At 34.1% G+C, this 23,351-nt stretch overlaps 2 protein-coding genes and 1 long non-coding RNA gene across 11 annotated transcripts in view; all 3 read right to left on the minus strand.

Annotated features, from left to right (window-relative positions):
• LOC129804674 (guanine nucleotide-binding protein G(q) subunit alpha) overlaps positions 1-2,392 on the minus strand; it is a 43,766-nt gene extending 41,374 nt beyond the window's left edge. For 3 of the 8 annotated variants that reach the window (XM_055852209.1, XM_055852210.1, XM_055852205.1), the window contains exons 1-2: positions 1,897-2,347; positions 626-1,179 (exon numbers count right to left, since the gene is read on the minus strand). In XM_055852209.1, the coding sequence (XP_055708184.1) occupies positions 626-743 (118 nt within the window). In that variant the 5' untranslated portion in view covers positions 744-1,179; positions 1,897-2,347. Of the gene's footprint in view, positions 1-625; positions 1,180-1,541; positions 1,590-1,896 lie in introns of those variants that run through there. The other 5 variants (XM_055852208.1, XM_055852207.1, XM_055852204.1 and 2 more) reach the window with 5 other exon arrangements.
• Positions 2,393-4,334: 1,942 nt separating this feature from the next.
• Positions 4,335-6,351, minus strand: LOC129804694 (uncharacterized). Its single transcript, XR_008752015.1, has 2 exons — positions 6,064-6,351; positions 4,335-5,984 (listed from the first exon to the last, which is right to left on the minus strand). It is a non-coding gene; the product is annotated as an uncharacterized LOC129804694 (long non-coding RNA).
• Positions 6,352-10,961: 4,610 nt separating this feature from the next.
• LOC129804672 (amphiphysin) overlaps positions 10,962-23,351 on the minus strand; it is a 71,432-nt gene continuing 59,042 nt past the window's right edge. For both annotated transcript variants that reach the window (XM_055852201.1, XM_055852200.1), the window contains exons 6-8: positions 20,570-20,917; positions 19,909-20,051; positions 10,962-15,912 (exon numbers count right to left, since the gene is read on the minus strand). In XM_055852201.1, coding sequence (XP_055708176.1) covers positions 15,832-15,912; positions 19,909-20,051; positions 20,570-20,917 — 572 coding nt within the window. In that variant the 3' untranslated portion in view covers positions 10,962-15,831. The remainder of the gene's footprint in view (positions 15,913-19,908; positions 20,052-20,569; positions 20,918-23,351) is intronic.

Here is a 23,351-nt window from a genome sequence, read left to right on the forward strand (position 1 = left end):
CCCATAGGTCCTTGCCTTTTCGGAATTTTTCCAAAGTGCTTTTCACATCATCTCGTTCGAAGAAGCGACATTTTCTGCTTTTTTGTATTGTATAATCTCTAAAGTATGTAAAAACTAAAAAAATCATGGACATTTGAGGAATAAAAGAAGTGGCCGAAATTGCAAGCTGGCCGAAATTTAGTACAGCTCCTCTATTTCGTTATATTAAACACGATTTAAACAAATTTTCAATATGGAAATCCATTATCGGTTTTCAGAAGCAACGAATTGCAGATCTCAAAGTTAAGGAATTATGGGACTTAACCAAATGAAGAGACCTCAGATTTAAAGAGCTTTTTAAAAATGATCAAACCAAATTAACTCTCTAGAAATACAAAATCCCCAAAATCCTAAATGCGTTACCAGCGCCATCAAGAGGGAATTCGAAGAACCTCCCATGTTTTCAGTAAATTGTGTAATTTAGCAAGAAAATAACTTACATCTAAGAATAGCAAATTTGCTGAAGAGAATCAACAGAGATTGAAGATTTTGGTATTTTAGGAGTGATTTAATATTTTCGATCGATTGCAATAGCTGCCAAAGGGGTAACCAAAGTAAGAGATTGCGGAAGAAAATAAAGACTCACCCAAGAGCAGTAGTTTGAGTTCACGCCGGGCATCTCGCTTGTCCCGTCGCAGTTGCCTCTCAATCTCCTGATTAATGCGTTTCTGCTCCTTGGCCTCCTCCGAAAGGCAGCACTCCATATTCTCTCTCACTTTGTCACACTTCCTTGGATTTTTTTCCACACAACACACACACTCTCCTGCCTTCTCTCACTGCCCTGGCGATCACCAGAGATCCCCACGGGGGCTCACACAATGTCACTTCTCAGTGGCTGCCAAAAAGTCCTACGCCACTGTCAGATGATCATGGGCTGAGAGTCCTTCCTGACTTCTCTTTCAGTCACTAAAATCACTTTTATTTATTTATTTTTTAATTCACTTTGTTAATCACTTCACTGGAAATTTTTGGTTTTTTCCTGCACAGTTCATCAAATGCACTGACACTATATTTTTTTTCTGGTATTCCTCGTCTCACATTTGCCGCCTTGGGAATTCCCTCGTGTACTTTACACTAAACTGGTCCTGGGTGCTCCTCAACGCCGATTTCCGCCCGTCACGTGCCCCTCCAGGCGAATCCCTGGAATTGAGATAGAACAAAATACCCCTGAAGGCAAATTCGAGGATGTCTTTCTGGAAAAAACAATTGGTCAGAAGAGATGGGGGGAGTTGGGAAAATTGAATTATGATTCGGGGGGCTTCTTTTTTTTCTGCTGGTGTCTCTTTTTTTTCGGGGGAAAATGACTTCCACTTTGGAGGAGAGAGAAAAAGGCATCAATGGATGTGCGCAAACTCGTCCAGGAAATCTTCAAAGTTCTGATGAAATGTCAGAGAATTTCAATGGGAGATGGACACTTTGGGCTGGAGAACTTTTGGGGAGATTGTCCAGAAGGGTTTGCAGGAAGAGAGACTGAAAATGGGATTGGATGAGGGAACACAGACCTACTGGAGAATAAGTCGTCAAGTGAGACTCTTGGGGACTGTTGATGGAGGTTTTATAGGCCTGAAGGGCTTCCTTGTCTACTTGGCCGTGTAATTGCATTAAATATTCCCACCCAGAGGTGTCTCCTTGGTCAAACTAAGTGGATTATGTGGTGGATTCCGCACTGTGAGATTTTCCGCACATTTTACTGGTATTTCCCATCCGGACGCCATCTCGCACCCAACCCTCCCATCCCAAGATCCCCACCGTATCCCATGGTGCCCCCAAAGCGCCCCCCGGTAACCCACAGACTGTCCCAGAAGCCCATCTATGAGGGTGGAAAAATGTCTTTCTCACTCTCTCATTCTCCTTTACCTCACGTGCCACCTCAGGGAAAAAATGTCCAGGCAGACGTCCAGCAATCCCCTCAGTCCTCGTCCACACGGTGTCTCGATGGCGACAGGTGATGGGGAGCGGTGTGTGCATTTAAATTGATGCAAAAGTCAGAACAGAAATCAGCATTCTTGCCAAGAGATGGGTGAAAACTTTTTTTTTGACACGGGGCGAGGCCGATTTTTCACTCTTGGCTCACAGGGAGACACACTTTTTCTTCACCGCCCAACTACACACTCCCAGGATGAGTTTCATGTACGTGGACAGTGTATGGCTCACGATGGAGACCTAAGTAGCAATTTACACCCATAAGTTGTCCACTTTCCTCGCCTTTTCACTACAAAAAATACTAACAAAAAAACGTTTCGATCGAACGACAGCCGCCTGCAAATAATTGCAATAATGGCGGGCACCACTTGGAAAATCGATGAGAAATCGACAAATATGCGATTAAGGCGGTCACAGCGCCACCGCCGGCGTAGTGGAATTTTTTAGCAAATTCCCGCCGGCATGTCACACCTTCGATGAATTTTTTGAATACACCGGGCTATTTCTCCAAAATTCCGCCAGGGGCGCTAGGTTCCTCAGGTCATCGGAGACACCCACTAAATTCTTCATCTGCAGATTTTTTGTGGAAAAGGGGAGGACATGTCAGATGTTTTCCTCATTTTCCAGAGAGGATGGGATTTTACCCGACTGAAACCATGCGCTAGTGCTCCTACCCAGTGCAGTGGATCAAATATTAATAATACGTAAGAAGTACCAATAATAATAATTTAAATGTGATTTTTTTCACGTTTTATTTTGGAAATGAAAAAAAAAATTCTTATGAATTGAGAAAGTTTAATTATAAATTTGCTTATTGATCTTAGATATTTCAACTTTATTTTCAGCATTTGTATTATTAACATACAATGCTCCTCTTGTTCGGATTTTAGTTCAGCTGAAAACTACAAAGGGCTAACTAATTTTCGGCCATTTTTCAGGAGACAGCATGAAAGATTCAACTTTATGTAAATAAGTATCTCAATTTAATGACTGAACAAAAACAATTTATTTCTCTTCTATGTGCATGAGCACTAATAAAAACATCGAAACTTTTATATTTTTATACCTTTCAAAATATGTATTTTAATGAGTTAGTTCCTCGTCGTTCTAAATGATGCGTAAATTTTGCTAAAATTAGAATGACAAGGGATTAACTTGCTTGAGTTAGTCTCCTGTTTCACAAAAAAATTTGAACGATGAATATATTTTGTGTCCCTTTACTTCAAACAAATTTATGCAAGTAATCAAAAAGATTAAAATTTTGAAAAAATTTTCTAATACAGAAATTTAATGACTACATCTGAAAATTTATTAAATTGTCTTTATAAGTGCATTAGAATCTCAAAATCGCAAAAAAGTGAGTTGACCCCTTGTAATTTCCAAGGAGCGATATGCATATTCAACTGACACTCGCGAGGCAGTGTAATTTTCATTCAGCAGAAATATGTTGAAAAGTCTGCTTTTTCAGCTAAATGTGCTCCCTAGGTAGTGAAAAATGAATTAAACTGTGCAGTTTTTTTTTGTTAATAAACGCATTATAAAAAGAAAGAATTCTCTAAAGGGTTTTCTAATTATCCTATGTTTAAAATTTTTATTCTAATCCTACGAAAAGAAAAGATAAAATGTATTATATGAATTTCTTGCGAACAAAAACTATCGTATATGCATTCGGTCTGCTCCTTTTTTGTTCTTCAATTTGACTTTATTTTGGTGATATTTCTATCCTGGATTGGATTTTCTTCAAGGCGTATCACAATAATTATCCGAATAAGGAAGCGGCTAGTGTAATTTTGTGGTTTTAAAGACATGTTAAGGTAAGGCCTTAAATCTTGTTATCCTGAGATATAAAGAAAGATTAAAGGTTTAAGTTAAATTGCAAAATATTTAGTTTCAAAATTTAAGATTTCCAATGATGAGTTTGAAGCTATTTATGCACTTTGCGAATTCTAATGTTTCCTCAAATTTTTCCTTGTTTAAGGGTTAAAAAGCTCCTCTAGATCAATTTTAAAATTAAAGAAATCTTAAAAAGTTTGACATTTCTATTTCAACTTTCAAAGTGAAGTTTGAAAGTATGTATAATTTTAACTTATAAAAACTTAAAGAAATTTTACACTTAAAAATTAAAGATCTTTATAGGGGAATGCGAATCAACTTTTAATAGCCGATTTAAAGATGAGAGCTTAACACTATGCATGAATTGTGTGATGAAAGAAGAACCTTGACACGAATTTCCTTCATCCAAAAGGATGACTCATCTAAAAGTTGTGAAGTAAGAATAGTCCTTAAATATTGTAGAACTGAAGAATCTCCGAAACGTTGTTGTTGAAGTGTGAAACATTTCTCAGAATTGAGGGGAGGAGTAACTTCAAAAATTTTTCGAGTACTTCAAAGATTTATTATTCTAAAGTGCTCTTGTACATTTTGGATTATTATATAACTACTATAAATCATTTGTTTAAGGAAGAACAAGTTTTTTTTTTAATTTACCATTTACAATACACAAGTCTGATTATTAACCAATTTCTTAACTAACAGCCCCAGCGGCCCCAGCAGCTCAATATTTCTCATGAAATTATGAAGCGAGTTAAATTTGTTTATATTTAAGATTCATAACTTTATCAATTATAATCAATCTCACTTATTTTCTTCTGGTTATTATTGAAATTGCAAATAATAATATAAAGATAATTCTCTGTATTTACTCGAAAATACAAATTAAAAAGAAAATTTTCACCATCATATTGAATGTAAAAGAGATCAGCTTTGGAGTTCCAATCAAGCAGGTTTAAAATATTATTATTTTTTCTTGTTTAAATTAATATCATCTCCTCCATAAAATCTTGATTTTTTGTGCTTTCTAAATTTCTTCAAAATTTTGAAAATGCCATAACTAACATTTACGCACAAACCACTGAACAATTAGAATCCTATTCTTATAAAAATAATAATTCGGCAGTAAATGTTCAGGAAGCTGTTGCTGTAGTTTGATTAGGTAACATTGTTAAAATTATTAAAATGTAGCTATTTGCTTTTCTTTTTACCACTTTTCCATTGGTTTATTAAACTCTAAAATATTGCTTTACTTTTGTAATTTTTAGGCTGCAATTATTTTTCCAATCTTCACTTAACGCACTTCTATCGGAATTAAACCAAGGGCCTCTGCGTCACAAATGCAAGTTTTCTTCGAGTTCCTTATCAAATTTGAGAATCACAAGTGGATTCTTGATGCTAATGAATAATGAAGCAACAGCTCGGAGGAAGTTTTATCATATGACCATAGAATAAAGTCCAGGAACTCTGTTGCCTTCAATGGAGTTGGTGACTTTGCACACTGAAGCAACTCATCAACTGACATTGTGGGAAATCTTATCAAGCACATCAATGGCCCAAGTTTCTTTCTCATAATTTGACTATGCATTTTCTTCGGTTCATCTTTCAGCTGAAGTTTCATCATTTTAATTATAGCATCATAGAGAACATATTCTGTGCAAGGTAGACATGGGGACTCGAGGATTGTCTTCAGGATGCGCATGTGAGCTTCTGCGAAACTTAGCTGTGAAATAACTTTTAGTGGATCTTTTATGCAAATTTTTGTAATGTGATCAATGACGCTTTTTAGTTCAAACTTTTCTATGAGTTCAAAATGATCAGCCAGATTATCTACTGTTATGAATTGTAGAAGGAAAATTGCAATTTTGTTAAGCAGATCGTAATAAAAGTATTTCTTTGCAGCGTAAAGCATTTCCAAATAATTTTCCTCATTTATTTTGATGTAACTATTATAACTGAACTCGATCATCCTACTAAATGTATCAAATGATATATCTTTGATTACAATTTTCTCATTTTCTCCATTTAGCTCACTGAGAAACTGCTTCTCAAACACCTCACTTATATTTATGAGGTGTTTCTTTTCTGTACGCAAAAGTGCTGCATTTTCCACACCATTGCCTGGAAATTCAAACGTTATATCTGGGTTTTTCCCGAAAACTTTGCGTTTGGGATTCAAAGTTCCGGCCATGCTGTAAAGATATACTAATCTCACTTTTATATTTTCAAAAAGCCTAAAAATTAAACATATTTTAAAGTGCATAAACTTACCTTCTATTGGCCACATTCCTTATTTAATGAGAACTTTTTTTAAATATATATATTGTATATGTATACTCTACTAAAAACGTATAAAAATAATACACACTGCACGCCGGCTTCTCTGAAATTGACAATCATCAGGACATTTTGGGACATTGGTACCTTTGAGACAGATATCACCCGGTTGAAATAAGATCTTGCATTATCTCATACGCATAAGTATTACGTGGCACTTCCCAGTTATGACCGACATTTTCTACACTCCCTCTGACTTGCTCTTTACTAATAATGTTTTACCATCCTTTTTCTGATCCCCCTCTACCACGTATTGAGTCTTTTGCCATGATTTTCCACTTGTTGATTTTTCACTCCAGCCGGGGTGGAGGATGATCACGTTAAAGGATGGTAAAACGTTAAATGCAATTTATACACATTTTTGTGTAAAACGGTATTACCGAACGTGAAATTTCCAACACTCTTATTTCAATTTTCTCAAATTTGGACAGGAAACAACAGTGAAATTTATTAAATCATAGTAAGTTATTCTTCTCATTGTGGCTAAATAAAGTTTCATTGCGAATTTCAGGTTTTAAATACGCGCCAAATAATAACAAAACAACTAATATTGCATAGAAATTTAAGTTACACAAAAAAATTAAATATTTGTGTAATTTTTCAATAATAACCGTGGTAAAAAAGCAAACTAAAAGTTATCGTTGTAATCTTTTTTTGTACTGTGTCTGTTCAAAATGGCACCTAATCAAAGGATTTCAGCTCTCAGATAGCCAGTGAACAGCTGTCAAAAACTATCTTGATTAAGAAGATCCTTTCTCACGGATTTTTACTTGCCATTTAACATGATATTGATACTATCTCAGTTTCATCCCATCCCTAAGCGGCCATCGCCATATTAACATAAATTCCAACCTCCCGGACGGATACGAAGGAAAGTTTTTTTTTAGATTATTGTCTGCAATCATCCGCACAACGGGGAAATATTTTCGAATTTTCAATTGAGTCTAAAGATTCCCAGTATAGGGAAAACCGGAAGTCGTCGGGAAGAGATAATCACTCAGGGAAACACATCAACTATCATCAGAGCTTTCGGCTCGGTCTCCAAGCCTTCATCAGTGGCTGGAGCAAAAAGAAGGAGCCGTTTTTATTTGGATCTTTAAAAAATTAACAATTTTTCTAACAACTCACTCAAGTCTTGCAATCTTTCTCTGAAACTCGTTCAGGGTTTTGGTCAGGACCAAATAAAAACGGCTCCTTCTTTTTGCTCCAGCCACTGATGAAGGCTTGGAGACCGAGCCGAAAGCTCTGATGATAGTTGATGTGTTTCCCTGAGTGATTATCTCTTCCCGACGACTTCCGGTTTTCCCTATTGTTGATTGCAATTAACGTCGGCTTATACCCACAATTCCCAGTATATTCTAAAATTACCCTCAATATTATTGTAAACTCAAAAAAAATTTGCTCAACGTCTCCTTCAAACAAAAGTATTGTAAATCCAAAATGTAATTTTATGGGAGAGGGATTTAAAGTTTAATATGTAATATCGATTGTTATTAATCATTATTATGATTATTATTTATTTATTATTTTCATTAATTAATCAAGTTCTTCAAATATGTACCTTTGGGGGCTTTTCTGGGTAGGGGAAAATGCTCTCCTTTGGAACGTTCATGCCTTCGAATAATGTGAATTTCTTTTGTTTTTAGTAAGAGATTTACATAAAATTATCACGAAATTATCAACAAATGATGATAAGCAAACTAATATTTAATAGAAATGCGTAAGTCTCTTAGGAAAACTATTAGAAAATTTACATTATTCGAAGGTATGAACGTTCCAATGGAGAGTACATTCCCCTATAGATGACACTTCCAATATGTGGATAATTTTTCAAAAACGTAACTGAATCTTTCTAAAATGTATTTACACTAGACTCTTGCTTCTCCGTGAACTCTTCGTCCGGGTAACATAATCCGCGAAACAGAAGAATTTTTAAAATTTAGTTGACATTATGGTTCATGTTTTGGAAGTTTTGTTAAAGTAAATGTGCTCTAATTTACTGTGATTCTTTCTCACTATGACTTTTTAGGAGTGTGTGCATATTCAGGAAGAATGTAGCATCGGTCAGGTCAGGTCAGGATTCATTTCACAAATTTACTAAATAAACAAAAAAAATCGATTTCAAAAAATTTCATGTGTATCAATCTCTTAATCCGTGTGACATTTTGGTTCCGCTCTCATGGATAAGCGAGAGTCTACTGTGTGTTATAATATATTATTAAATAATTGGAATTTACGAGAAAACAATAATATTCAGGAAAGACCAATGAAAAAGTTTCTTCACATAACCTTAAGTATTTCATTTTGAATTAAATTGTAGTTCTAAGTTTCGGGAGTTTAATTTAAGGAATTATATTGTAGAACTTTTAAAACTATTTTATTATATAGTCATACTTAAACATTGAACATCCTTTAAAATTATGGGCAAAAACTTTAATAAATAGGCTGAGTGTTTTTTGTTCTTTCCCATGACGTTTCCATGTTACCTTAATAAACATTGTATGGTTTGATTTTATTTAAAAAAAAAAACTCCAAAACTTTTAAGAAATTTTAATAAGACTTTACGCTGTTTATTTTTGAGTAAAATAAATAATAGAATCACCTAATTTTTTGCCCAATTTACATTTTTTCTGTTCGTTTTTCAATTTTTTGACCATTTTTTTTATTCTCTACTAAGTAAATTTTATAAATAATAGGAGTATTTTAACACTTCGAAGAACCCTAACTAAAAGTGTCACGGAAGGACCAAGTGGCAGCCGCTGCCACTTATCGGATTTTACATAATATTTTAATATTTTTACATATATTTTAACATTCGGAGCCTCAGTCACTTCTTTTCTGGTGTCTGAATCAGAAATTTCATCTCCTTGGGTACTGTATCTAAAGATTTTTAACCATTCGATATTTTCATTTTTATCAGAATCATGGCGTCAGGGAAAGTGGTCTGCCTTTGAATGCGGCAGCCTTTTGAATATTTCAATTTTTCTCTTATTTTTCAAAGCAAAAATTCAACATATGAACAATAGTTAATACTATTAACTATTTTCTATTAACTTCGCTTAACAAAATGGATTTTGAGCTTTGGTAAATAAGAGAAAAATTGAATAATTCCCATAATTATTCATATTTCATACATATTTCCCAATTCAATATTTCCCATAATTCTTCTCAATAATTTGCAAAAACACTTTCAATTTGTTCTTTTAAGGCTTTTATACACTAACAATCAATAAAATTACATCTGCAGAACGTCAAACTGCCATATAAAATGCATATGGCAGCTACTGCCACTTGGTCCTTCCGAGTGCAGTTTTTTGTTTTTGCAATATATTTACATTAATATTTAATTTTTATTAAAAATTTTATAACGAAAAAATAGCCAGATAAATTCTGCACGCATTCAATCAGGCGTCCAGGCGAAATGATATATTCTTCACTATAAAAAATAACATTGAAAACTAAATTGGCAGCGGCTGCCACTAGGGTCCTTCCAAGTGTTAATGAAAAAAAAAAACGCCACAGTATTGTATAATGTATACTGTACAGTACACTGTACCTTTTAGGAGTTCTTCTCTCAGTCAGCCGGGATACTTATCGCGCCTGCTGCTGGGGTGCTTCTTTAAAGTTGATCTGAAAAGTTCAAATCGACTTTGCTCAAAATTTAACTCAAAATTTCACATTTTTTATCTTTTAGCTTTTCTTTGACACCTTATGTGTGCATTTCTTATGAATATTATTACATTGTAAATTAATTGCCTTATCATCGAAGGGTTTCTTATCAATAAAAATGATATCGCCATTTTGTTTCATTTAGAAACGATTACCCGACTGTACCTGTCTCTCACCAGTTTTGCTGACATAACCTCACTTCTCAGCTTCCGCTCCCGCCTACCTAACCTAACCAATATTGTGATTATTTACTTCAACTTCAGCATGATATTTTTCCCAATCTATCCAAATTCGAAATATTTCAGTATAAATTCAAAATTATTTTAATTTTCATAAATTTAATTCGAAATTATTGCATTGCGGTCATTAATTTTTCTCTAGCTTTTTAAAGCTTAGTTTTCTTCTAAGATTGCTGAAAATGTAGCACTTTGTGATAAGAAAATTAAGCTGAAAACGTGCTTTTATAGTTTTCAAATACAATAAAAAAGACAATCTGGCTCCGTTCAGTAATAACCTTTCGAAGAGACAAAGCCACTCCAAAGCCAAGCCAAACCTATTCGAAAATCTACCGGAAGCCTAAAGTTCAAGTTCACGTACTCGCCGTTTTAGCGCTGATTGTTCTGTCATGTCGAATTTCGATATTCTTGACACTTCAATCGTCAACAATATCAACAAGAGTGTGCAAACTTTTGCTGCAAAAAGTGAATTTTTGTATAGTTTTGTAGAATTTCAGGACGGCAAAGCGTTTGAATTACAATTTTATTAAGATAAATGTCTTTTTCATGAACTTTCTCAGTTTTGTGTAACTCGTCGGTTTAAACGTTCGAACTTTAAACGGTTTTTTAGGTAAGTTCTCTCTGATTTACCTTCGAATCGGTAAAGAAAAAACCTCAACCGGAGAGAGCTCTCAAATCGGGAAGGTTATTACTGAACGAGAGGTCTCAGTCTATTTTAAACTAATCAATGCTAGATCGTATTTCCAATATTGCTACCTTTCCTTCTTCAAATGCATCACTTCTAGAAGCCCCACAGAGCTCCCGTGACTCCGTGCGTGTGCAGAAATCACCTGTTTCTGCATTAATCCAATTTTTTCAGCGACAATATTGGCTGGAGGTGTTTTGTTTTGGGTCAAGGAGAAGGCCACAACAAAAGACTTTCCGTGATTAACTTTTAAAATATTTATTTTTTCTCTCTATACTTTTAAATATTAATAATGTTATCGTTTCATCTTTCTCTAATTACACACGGTTTCTTTTTCTGTATTAAATTAATGTTGGTATTTTTTATCGTTTAAAAGAAATTACAATGACAAAATTATTTTCAATGAATAATTTCACAAAGAATTAAAAAATAAAATGTTTCTGTCTCAGAACTCTTATATATTTTTTTTTTGATCTTTCTGTTTTCCTGAATTCCCCACAGAGGAGTTTGATTTTCTCGTTGATATATAGATCTTTTAGGGTTTGAGGGATGTAAAACCGGTAAAAGCAGCTGCATAAACAATCCTGATTAGAATATTCGTTCCTTTTTTTAATTATACTTCCGTTTTAAATTAATAGAAAAAAAACTTAACATTATCCCATTGAGGGATTTTCTATTTACAGTTGTATTTTAGGCCTACTTCTCTCATTTGTCCAAGTTTTTTGTTTATTTAGAGGTTATTTCGGATCTAACCTTATAAAATAAGAACATCTCTCGGATTTGGAAGATTCGGGCGAATTCTTTCAGTTAATGAGCAAATTTGAGCACAATGTTTTTATTTTTATTAGTAATCATGGAATTCTAACCTCACAAACTTAACCAAAGAAATGAATTCTTTAAATGTACAGTTCGACCATCTGTTCAATAACTGCTTTTTGAGGAAAAACGTTAAGAGATATCAACATGCCGCTTTTCGTTATGACTAACCCGAGGATTCCAAAAGTCACAATACCTCAATTTTAGCTAAAAGCAGTACTGACTGACGCAGGTTCTGACGCTTCGATCGCAAAAAATTTTACAATACATAACCTTAAATAACTTCTACATAGAATTTGGTTATTCAAACGTTTGTCTTTGTTCTAGAAAGCTTCCGGAAACGTGTTTTTTGTGATGTGATGAAAATTACACTTCTGCTATATCCATGTTTCCACGTCTCTTAGAAGAGTCCTTGATTATAATCATGTTTATCTGACTTTAGGATGAATTTCCTCGATTCTAACCATTTTTAGATGCATTTTTTCGATTTTAATCATCTTTCACTTATTTTACGATAAGTTTCCACGATTTTAGCCACGTTTTCTCTTACGATTCTTAGAGGAACTTCCTCCATCTTAACCATGTTTCAGTGATTTTTGAAGGTTTTTTTACCGTTCTCACCATGTTTGCAAATCTTTAATGTATTTCTCCAGTTCTAACCATGTTTTTACGATTTTGAGAAGCCCTAAGATTTCTTTTTGGGATTTTAACCGTATTTCTGCGACTTTTGGATGAATTTCTAGCATTCTAACCATGTTTTACGATTCTAATGCCCTAGACACACTTACGACTTAAGCCGAGAGACGACTTAGTGAAAAATGATGGAAATGCAGTTTGACCATTATTTCTAATATAATTACGCGAAGCCGACTTTCGGCTAATCCTCAGGTCTGTCAAGGCGGTCAAAGCCCTAAGAAGGCCTTCTTCAATCTCAACCCTGTTCCTTCAATTCCTGGATTCGTTTTATGATTCTAACCTTATTTCTGTGATTTTTGAATGCATTACTCTAGCGTTTTATTCATTTTTTTCCGATTCTCAGAAGCGCTTCCTCCATCTTAACCCTGTTCCTTCGATTAGAGGATTTATTTTTGCGATTTAAATCGTGTTTTGAATGAGATTCTTTATAATCTCAGCTTCTGTGGTTCGAGTTTTGTTATTTTGGGATGCGTTTCAAACATTCTAACTATATTTGGTACCCTTCGATGCATTTTCTCTGTTATGATTCTTATAGAAGCTTTTCCTCCATCTTAACCCTGTTCATTCGATTTTTGGATTTGTCTTTGCGATTCTAATCTTGTTTCTGAGATTTTTAGGTGCGTTTTTACCATTCTAACCGTGTTTCTGTGATTTACAGATGCGTTTCTAGAATCCTAACCATGCTTATTATTCTTGGATACGATATTCCTCTAGTTTAACCATGTTTTTATGATTCTAAGAAGCACAATCTTCAAGTAAACCTTGTTCCTTCGAATCTTTGCTTTGTTGTTGCTCTTTAATACTTTTCCACGATTCTAGTCACATTTCTACTGTTCTTAGATGTATTTTCACGATTCTAGCAATGTTTTAGGATTCGTAAAACCGTTTCCGTGATTCTCACCTTGTTTTTATGATTCTTGGATACGTTTTCTACCCATATTTCACAAATTCTGTGCTTTATTTTGTAATTCAAGATAGGTTTTTGCGATTCTTAGATGCGTTCGTGCTATTCTGACCACATTTCTGTGATATTTGGTGGTTTTTCCTTGATTCTAGCTATATTTTATTTGATTGGATGCATTTTCTACAATTCTAACCATGTTTCTGCAATTCTTGATGCGTTTTCGCAATTTTAGGACCATTTGAGGCGCTCGGAGCAAAAAAAACTCTAAGTCGTATGCATTTTCCTATTAAAATAGCGTTGTTTTGCTCTGAGCTCCTCATTTTTCAGCTAAAGGTTTTGTTTAGTGTAAATTATCTTGGAGAATTTACAGATTTAAAGAATCAAACTGCTATTTTCCTACTATTTTACGGGCTTATCAATGATTTTTTCGAATAAAATCTTTCGAATCTATCCGGCCTCTTTGAACTAGTAAGCCCGGGTATCTTGCGGCAGATTTGCAGATCTCGCGTCAATCTGCCGATCTCATGCTGATCTGCCGATTTCTGTTCAAACTGTACCGATCTGTCGTTTTTTTTTTAGCAAAATAGTGCCAATCTTATGATTTTTTGCTCCAGATCGGCACTATTTTGCCGATCGCCGCAAAGAGTTCATTCTGAGGGCCACCTATTCACCCCTTGCATTCTGTTTTATTTTATTTCGGAATAAATTGTCAAATTTTAGGCAAAAATTTCGCGTATCCGCTATGTTTTCACCATAAAGATATAATTCACGTGAGCAACACAATTTTTTGTGATAGTATCCGATAAGCATCTCCTGTAGCAGAGAAAGTGAGCAGTCTAATGGCCTCTACACACTATGAAAAATTTCTTTAAAAAATGCCTTTTTAAAGAAAATTTCCCCTATCCTTGTAGGCAGAAACGTCAGAATTTTTTATAAAAGGTAATTTTTGACGAAAATTGCTTCTAGTGTGTAGACGCTATAATAGAAGAGCAGTCTAAGTGCGTTATAAATTTGCTGATAATCTCGTAAATATTTGACAGGTAATAAATAGAAATTTTCTGCATTTTAAAGGAACATAGCTTAGACAAGGACTTATACCGCGTAAAACTATATGAACCGTACCGGAATTTGCAAATACCGCAAATGCGAATTCCTTACATTTGTGGAGGCCAGAGCAGAAAATTCATGCAAAAATTTCCTTGGAATGTCGATTAGGAATTTCGCATTGAATTCCTCGGAAGTTCTGCTGGAAATCCAATGTATTTTTCCGAGTCATTTGGCCATAAGGAAGCTCTTTGGTTATTTTCTGGATGTAAAATTTCATGTTTTGAGATGATAAAAATCAAGATGGGAAGTTAAATTGCTTTATTTGCCTCTAAAATAGGCAAATTATCAAATAAATTCCATTTGGATGAGAAAAAATCCACCGTTTATCATCCAAGATGTTCTCGGATTTCTTTTTGAGGTTAAGTCCAACATAACCTCACATCGTAAGACAATTTATTGGACATTCGAAGAGAATTGGCTGTTTTTATTCGCGTGTGCAACTTTTCCAATTAATTAGAAAATTATTTAGACGAAAATGTAGATTTTGGCAGCCTGAATTTACATTTGCTGGTTGTTTTTTTTCATCCAATATTAAAAATCGTTTTCGAGACGATTTTATTGTAGTTTTTTTTGTTGTTAAATAATTGTCCTCCTCTATTTCGCTCAATATTCAATAAATTATTTACATAAACTCCTCATCATCCTTATTTTTCTTTTTCCTTCAGCTTTTTTTCATCATCTTTTTTTTTCTATAATACTTTCACAAATAAAACCTACTCTTTATTTCCCACCTTTCCTCATCTTCTTTTTTTCTATTTAATATGACACAAAAAATGACAAAGAGACACTAAAAGTAACTAAAATGATTTATACTTTTTTAATCTTTTTTTTTTTTAATAATAATATCGTTAATATGTTTTTTCTTCTCCTTTTCTCTCTCTTCTAAATTTGCTGTATCAAGGCACTTTTGCAGTTTGGATATTTTTTGGCCCTCTAAAGAATTTGATACATTTGTTTTCCTTGTAAATATTTCATTGATTTAAAAAAAAAATCTTTAGTTAGAGATGTTCAATTTAACTATCAACTTAATATTTTCTCAAATTTCTTTTTACGTTAATTTTTCCTTCTCCACTTCAGAGAGAAAGAGATACAACAATTAATATTACGAGAACCCATCACGCACTAAAATGAAAACTAATAAAAAGTTTGTTAAAAACAAAAAAAAAAAGAAAAAAAATCTGTATTACAAATAAGACGAATGAAAAAATGAGCGATTTTTTTTTCGACGGTAAAATTGTAACAAGCACACAATAATCTGGCTAATAAATTTTCTTCACTGGAAGTCCTAAAGTTTCACTTTTGTTTTCCTTCTTAATCTTCATTAAATTTTCATGCCTAATTTTTTTTTGTTCTTGCACAAAGATTAAAAATGACATTTTGAAAAGCATTCCTTCACGCAGAATCGGGAGAAAAAATATTATCATTAAATATAGTAAAATTGTAGATTGTAAAAACAGACTCTGAGTTGATCAATTCTGCGTGATTTTTTTTCTTCTTCAAGAATTCGTCTCTAAAGTTTCAAGGTTTTTCCTCCTTTTCTCCTTTCAAGAGTAAAAAATGTTGGTTTGATTTTTCTTTTCTGTTAGACTTTACAAAGGCCTTGTAAAATTGGCAGGGAAGAGTCCTTTTTCGGTTGAATTCTCTTTGACACCCATCAGCCAACCTTCCTCCTGGGAAATTGTCAAAAACGAAACATTTTGTCAGGTAACAAAGGAAATTTTTTAAATTGAAAAAAATTAAATACTACAAAGCCCTATGGAAAAATATCTTTCTGAAAAAGAAAATAATTAAAAAAGGGTTGGCAAAGCATCCTAAGTTGTGCGTGACTTAGATGCTATACCTCAAAGGTACTTCCGCATCATTTACCATTTACCAGTTCCCAATCGATTTGAACCGATTCATAAATCATTCAAAAAATCCATAAAAATAGTTTTAAGAGTAATAGAGTTGATTCTCGGACGAAAATTACTTATCGGTTTATAAACGGTTCATTACCGGTTCACAAACCGATTTGAACCGATTTATAAATCATTCAAAACGTTGTCCAAAATACACCTCAGAAGTAATATAATTGAATTACGGATAAAAAATAGTTATCGGTTATGAACCGGATCAGTACCGATTCAAAACCGATTAGAACCAGTTTAGATTTATCGGAAATTCCAAGGCCTTTCCAACGAGCCCAAACATGACCCATTTGCTTGATAGATGTGCTCTCTATGGCCTTTTTAATCTTTGACCTAGAAAAACCGTGAAGAGAAATAATTCAACGGTATTTTCGTATATAGTTGAATGTGCGCCTGGGTAATCTCTAAAACGTATCTAAAAATTAAAAAAATCACACGGCACGTTTTCGAGTATTCTAAAAAAACATGGTTTTGCAGAGGTTAGGGAGAAATGGGGGGAATATTAGGGGCATCTTAACGATCCTTCCTTCACTGAGAAAAAAATAGGGTGCGATTAACTTTTCTTCCTCATAACTAACACTTTTTAGGTGTAAAAATATATCAACACTTTTTAATGTTAATTTTACACCTTTTTAAGGGTAAAATTAACATAGAAAAGGATAACTTTAACCCCCAATACACCTAAAGGGTAATATTTACACCGATTTTGGATCAATTCTGCAGGGTAAAATTAACATTTCCAGAATGTTATTTTAACTTTTTCGGATTTCTCTCAGTGTTGGGTCAATTTACGGTGAGGGCCCTAGTCGTTTTGTTTTACCGTTTGGCTTCTAGAGCTGGCGACAGTCGGACGTACAGACGGACAAAGAGTGTGACATTTCTCAGAAATCATCTGAAACGCGAAGATTTGTTAAGTGGTCGTCGGTGGGTGGAAGGTGAAAATTTTGAGAGGTGAAAAAAATCGAGGGAACTTTTATCTCTGTAAAGTTCGCGCAGAAAATAATACTAACTGGTAAAAAATGCTACATTTATTAAATATTAATAAATAATACTAAAATTGCTAATTTTAGTCTGCTATATTGGCACCAAGTGCCCAATACTAGAGATCGCACTTGTCAAGAAAAAGAGTGATGACAAGACATGTCAAGTCGCCATATCCGTGTGTTCATAAATTGTCAAATGCGGATTGCGAATTAAACAAAGAAATAGAATTCTAAGTAAAAAAGAGTTTAAATTAAAGCTAGACCCCACAAAACAAAATAAACGACTGTCCCTACACTGAAAAAAGAGGGTGCGATTAACATTTTTTCCTCAGAACTTCAACACTTTTTAGGTGTAAAAATATATCAACATTTTTTAATGTTAATTTTACAACTTATTAAGGGTAAAATTAACATGAAAAAGGGTATCTTTAACCCCTAATACACCTAAAAGGGGTAATATTTACACCGATTTTGGATCAATACTGCAGGGTAAAATTAACATTTTCGGAATGTTATTTTAACTTTTTCGGATTTCTCTCAGTGTAGGGAACGCAAACAGACCAAGTTAAATTTAAACAGAGATTACTGTCTGATAGACGCAAAATAGGAGTTCTATAGGGTTATCAGGGCGCGTTGTATTATTGAAATTGGTGAAGAACAGGTCAGTTATTTTATTGAGTAAATTTGCATTAGAATCACTCTAATGGCGTCTACACACTAGAAAAATTTATGTCCATATTGAAGCAAATTCCCTACGCTTGTGCAGGAAAAACTCTTCAATATGGACATAAATTGCTCTAGTGTGTAGAGTAGAGACCATAAAATAGAGTAAAAGGAGCCGTTGTAGGGAAGAAGAAGGTTCACAAGTTGTACATTCAAGATAAACATTTTGATTCTCGTGAAATACTGCAAATTTCGCAGTAAAGGTCTTTATGGTGTCTACACACTAGAGAAATTTATGTCCATATTGAAGCAAATTCCCTAAACTTGTGCAGGAAAAACTCTTCAATATGGACATAAATTTCCCTAATGAGTAGAGGCCATTAGAGGAGAGTCGTGGAAGAAGTTCTATGAAAAACTCCAACTTGACAGCATGGAAAACAATATTTTCTTTCAATATCTTCTTTCTGAAGTCCGAAGATTCAGGGAAAAAACAATTTCATGCAAAGGATAACTTCTAATGGTATCTACACACTAGAGAAATCTATGTCTATATTTGACAATTTTTCCTACATAAGCGTAGGTAATTTGCTTCAATATGGACATAAATTTCTCTAGTGTATAGAGCCTATAAGAAAGGAAATCTTCTGACTAAAGCCAGGGAGGTCTAAGTCGCTGGAAAAAGTACTTCTCTAAATTACTTAAAAATTGGCCAACTGTAGCTAAGGGAAAATAGTCTTTCAGAAAGTAAAGTCCTGTACGCGATTAACACTTTTAATATAACTAAGAAAATCTTGCACATAATTATGTATATATTTTTTCCGTCAAATGTTTAGGGTACCCTCATTAAGAATAGTGGAGATATTTTCAAGACAATTTTCAGAGACAATATCACAGTTTGAGTGAGTTGAAAAACAACAAAGAAATGTATTCATGACAGTCTCCATTAAAAATTTCCCTCCTTTTTAGCCACTGAGGAAGGCGCACTGCAGCGCCGAAAGCTTTGGCAAAGAATCCTGTGTTTTTTCGTGTCCCTGAAAAGAGAAACACCACTACTGACACACGCGGAAGGAAGTGATCTCCCTGAGTCTTTAAAATATGATGATGATCTTCGCATTTCAGACGACTTCTGAGAAATGACGTCACACTGTTTGTCAAATGGTTAGAGGTAGAAACTTGGGATCTTCGCGGGACCCCCCCATAAGTTCACCCTGGGACCATTAACATACTTCTTATTTTCTCCCATACCGATCAAAACCATGTTTTTTTGGGATTACTCGAACGGACAAGACGGACATTTCGTCGATGTACGAAAATACCGTTGAATCACTCCTAAACATGGATTTTCAAGGTCAAAGGTTTAAAAGGCTCTAGAGAGCGTATTTCCCAACTGAATGATATCATGCTTGGGCACGTTGGAAAGGTCTTAGAATTCCTGAAAAGCCTAAACCCGTTCCAATCGGTTATGAATCGGTTCATAACCGGTAAGTGTGCCAAATTTCGGCATAGTTGCATACAAGCGTCAAAAGTCTCAAGTTTGAAATGTAATATTTTAAATTCAAATTGATTTTTTTTATTCTTTCTTCTTAAAGAGTGTTGCTTGGAACCTTGTAAAGAGTTTACTGTCTTTATTTACTCTAAAATCATTCTTAATACATTTTAAAATGAACAAAAATATAGACATAGGTTTAGTGCCCTATTTCGGCCACTTTCATTCTCACAGTTCCTTGCTCTTCGGGAATTCTTCCAATATCTTATTCACGTCTTCTCTTTTGTCGAAGCTACATTTTTTGTTATTCTTTTGCATTGTGTAATCTCTAGAGTAAGTAAAATCTAAAAGTTCATGGAAATTTGAGGAACAAAAAAGGTGGTCGAAATTGCAAGCTGGCCGGAATTTGGCACACTTATCCTATTTTAGGCAATGTTTTGAGTGATTCATAAATCGTTTCATATCGATTTTGAACCGGTAAATGGTAAATGATGCGAAAGTACTTCTAAGGTATAGAATCTAAGTCACGAGTTCGAGCATGTCGCAAAGCACGGGAAGCTTTGCCACCTCTTTTATGAAATATTTTCCAAAGAGCCAACCTGCAAGAAACCTTAAAGAACTTCTTACCTGATCTTCAGGATCATCGTACTCCACTACTCTGATAATGTCGCCCACTTCGAAGCTCAGCTCATCAGCATCCTCCTTCACGTACTTGTAGGTAGCTTTGACACGATAAAGAGTTCCTGGTGGAAGATCCGTTGGTGTTTGATCTGAAGCAAAAAAAGAAGACATTTCCATTTTCTATTGAATGTTTCTTTTTTATCCTTGAGACCCCTTAGACCAATTTTTTTTTTTAATTTTTGAGTGAATTATCGCGCACAGAGGTCAATAGAAAAAAAACAATGTACAACATTTAGCACATTTGCTAGTTGTGAGTACAAGAGATGTTACAATGTTGAGTGTTTCATTAAAAGTGTTTGTTAAAAAAATATTGTGGTTTTCGTGTTAAATGCTTTCAATTAATTAATTAGTACAGCGGCACAATCAATTCCAAAAGTCTGAGGTTAATTTACGGAGGAGACACAATCAAATTTTCTTAACCAACTTCTCCGGGGAAAAATGGAAAAACTGGGGAATTGGGGAAGGGAACAAAAATACAGAGGATTGAATATATATAAAAAAAATGATACAGAAGGAGTAAAAATCCTCCTCATTTTCGTTGGGACCCCTTTTCGCTCTCCTGGCAGCGCTGATAATTTCCTCTTCAGACTATTTTCTTTTTCTTTACCTGCAGCACTGGAAGCTGCAGCTGCATCCTCTTTCACATCTTTCTCCACATTCCCATTAACAGTCTCAATAGCATCCGCAGCATCGGCCGTTGTGGCCGGCGATCTCGCCTTCACCAAACCCTTTTCCTCACTCCCAGAAGACACTGACACATTGGCATTCTTGACATTGGCCGCTGTGTCCTCCTCAATTGCCGCCCGGATGGCATCTGTATTCTGATATGAGGGCTCCTCAGTAGCCCCCTTGGGCACCTCCACCTTCTGCCCACTCAGTGCTGGCGATGGTGGATCCTCCCGCGATTCCCGATGATTGTCCACGGAAACTCCTCCCTGAGGAGCTGGGGAGGATGCTAGAAGAAGAGAACACAACATCGAATCTCCTTTCTTTTTCTTCCTCCTTTATCTTTTCGTTCCATTTCGCCCCCAGGAAATATCTTCCCTACAAAAGTCTTCTTCAATTTTCTCTTTTTTTTTCTTTTAAATATTCTTTTCTTTTCTTAGCTGTAACTCTCCAATTTCCCTTCTATACATCCAAAAAAAAATCATAAGAGGTTGTTAACACAAAAACAAATTTTGTTAAACAAGGTAAAAAATAAACAGCCAATTGAACAAATTTAGTTGTTATTGAAAATAATAGGGCAATAAAATAGGAAAAAATAAATTAAAGAGGTAAATGATTAAAGGTTTAATTTCATTGTCATCTAAATGATTTTTCTTCTTAATTTTCTCTCAACATTTTACTCTTTTTTTTTGCTGTTAAAAACCATCAAAAAGCAATTTTTCTCGCCAATTTTTCTTGCTCATATTAGAAGAGTTTTGTTTAATGATTGAGATTTTTTTTAAATTCACTTGTAATGCCTCCCATTCAACATTGGACCAAGTTGATTTGAGGTGGATATTTAATTTTGAGTCAGTCAAAACAGAAAAATCTCTCAGACAGCACTTATATAAATACTTTATGAGTCACACAAAATTAATCTTTCAAATTAAATAAAAAAATTATAAAGGAATATTATGATAATGAACTGCGCACAAACATTATTTGGAAAATATATTTTTCTTATCCTGCTTGATCTATTTTTAGAGCTGAGATAGATGCGATGCAAGTGGTAGCTATTTCTAGGTAAATAATGGCATAGGGGAAAGTACTCTCCCTACGAACGTTCATGCCTTCTAATAATGTGAATTTTCTCTTATTTTTCCTAAGAGACTTACACATCTTTATTAACCCATTCCTTACCATGGTATTATACATCATACGCAAATTGAGTGATTTTTGATGATTTATTTCTGGGCAATTTTTATCCGAATTGCTGTCGGGAATGGATTTTTAGTAACGTTAGTTATTCAATTACTTGAGAAAAATAGTTCGGCAGAGATGAAAATACATTTTGCTTAGCGGAAGATCATGCAAAATTTTTACTCAAAATGGCGGACGAAAAACACGATATCCCGTCGAATTTGTTAAAATTGGTCTTCTTCCTCTTTTCTGATTTGAATTCTAGTTGCCAATTTGTTTTCCTGGATAGTTGCACTTTCTAAAGCAATAGAATTTTGTAATGAATTAATGCACATAATTTAAATTCAGTGACCGCTAAGACGTGTGTTTGACAGAGGCTGCCCGCGCCTCCATAAGAGATAATTTTTTTTCTTTTCTAAAAATTCATCTACTAATCTGTAGGAAACTAATCCCAAAATATGAACATTCTATCTCAAGTATTTCTGGTACATTGACTGAATATGTTAAATATGAGTTAGCTTATCGTCAATTCTTGATAATTATGTGATAATTTTGTAAATCTCTTAGGAAAAATAAAAGAAAATTCACATTATTCGAAGGCATGAACGGTCGAAGGGAGAGTACCTTGCCCTATGCACAATTAGGGTTCGCGAAAAATTCCGCGATCTACGAAAATCTGCGAGAAATTCCGCGGTCCGCTAAAAAAATCGAAAAATTTCGCAGTTACGCAAAGATCCGTGAAAAAAATCCGCAGTCTGCGAAAAATTCCGCGATCTGCAAAAATCCACAAAAAAATCAGCAATCCGCGAAAATCCGCGAAAAGTTCCGATGATCAAGAGGTGAATCATTTCATCTTGACATGGTTTTCTTGTATCTTGGATTTTGTGAAACATTTCTTATATAATTAAGATGGTAGTTTTTCAAATAAGTTTCTCTTTGACGAAATCAAAATTACGGATCACAAAAGCATGAGAATGAGCTTTGAGGTATTTTATAAAATTTTAGTAATTCTTTATCTAGACTAGATTACTATATACAAATATTCTAATTCCTCAAAAGAGAAAAGAAATCAAATAGAAACTACACCATCCAAATAAAAAACTACATTTTTGTGTTTTTCTTTGCAAGAGTGCATGTGTTATTAAGTGAAAAATTCCTACAGCAAAACTAATAGAAGAAAATTGCTATAAGTATTAACAATTTTAAAAAAACCCTAAAAATAAAAGTCCAATACTTTTTATAAATTAAGTATAAATATTCCTATTTCGTAAAATTTCTAATAATAATATTTATTGATGTAAAAAAATATAGCAAACGATAAAACAAGAGAAAAAATGGCCAAAGATTTTCTGTAATTATTTTAACTTTAAATTGCCAAAAATACTAGGGGTAACTTATTGTAGAAACACAAGACATTTGGCGTAAAATCGTTTCGAGAAAACAAAAGAAAAAAACATTTCCAAAGACGCAAAAATGTTTTTAGAATCAATGAAACAATTCCGTGCAGAAATTTTTTTTATTTCGAAAACGTTTTTTGAAACTTA

The sequence above is a fragment of the Phlebotomus papatasi genome, chromosome 2 (genome assembly GCF_024763615.1).
Source record: "Phlebotomus papatasi isolate M1 chromosome 2, Ppap_2.1, whole genome shotgun sequence".
Classification (NCBI taxonomy): Eukaryota; Metazoa; Arthropoda; class Insecta; order Diptera; family Psychodidae; genus Phlebotomus; species Phlebotomus papatasi.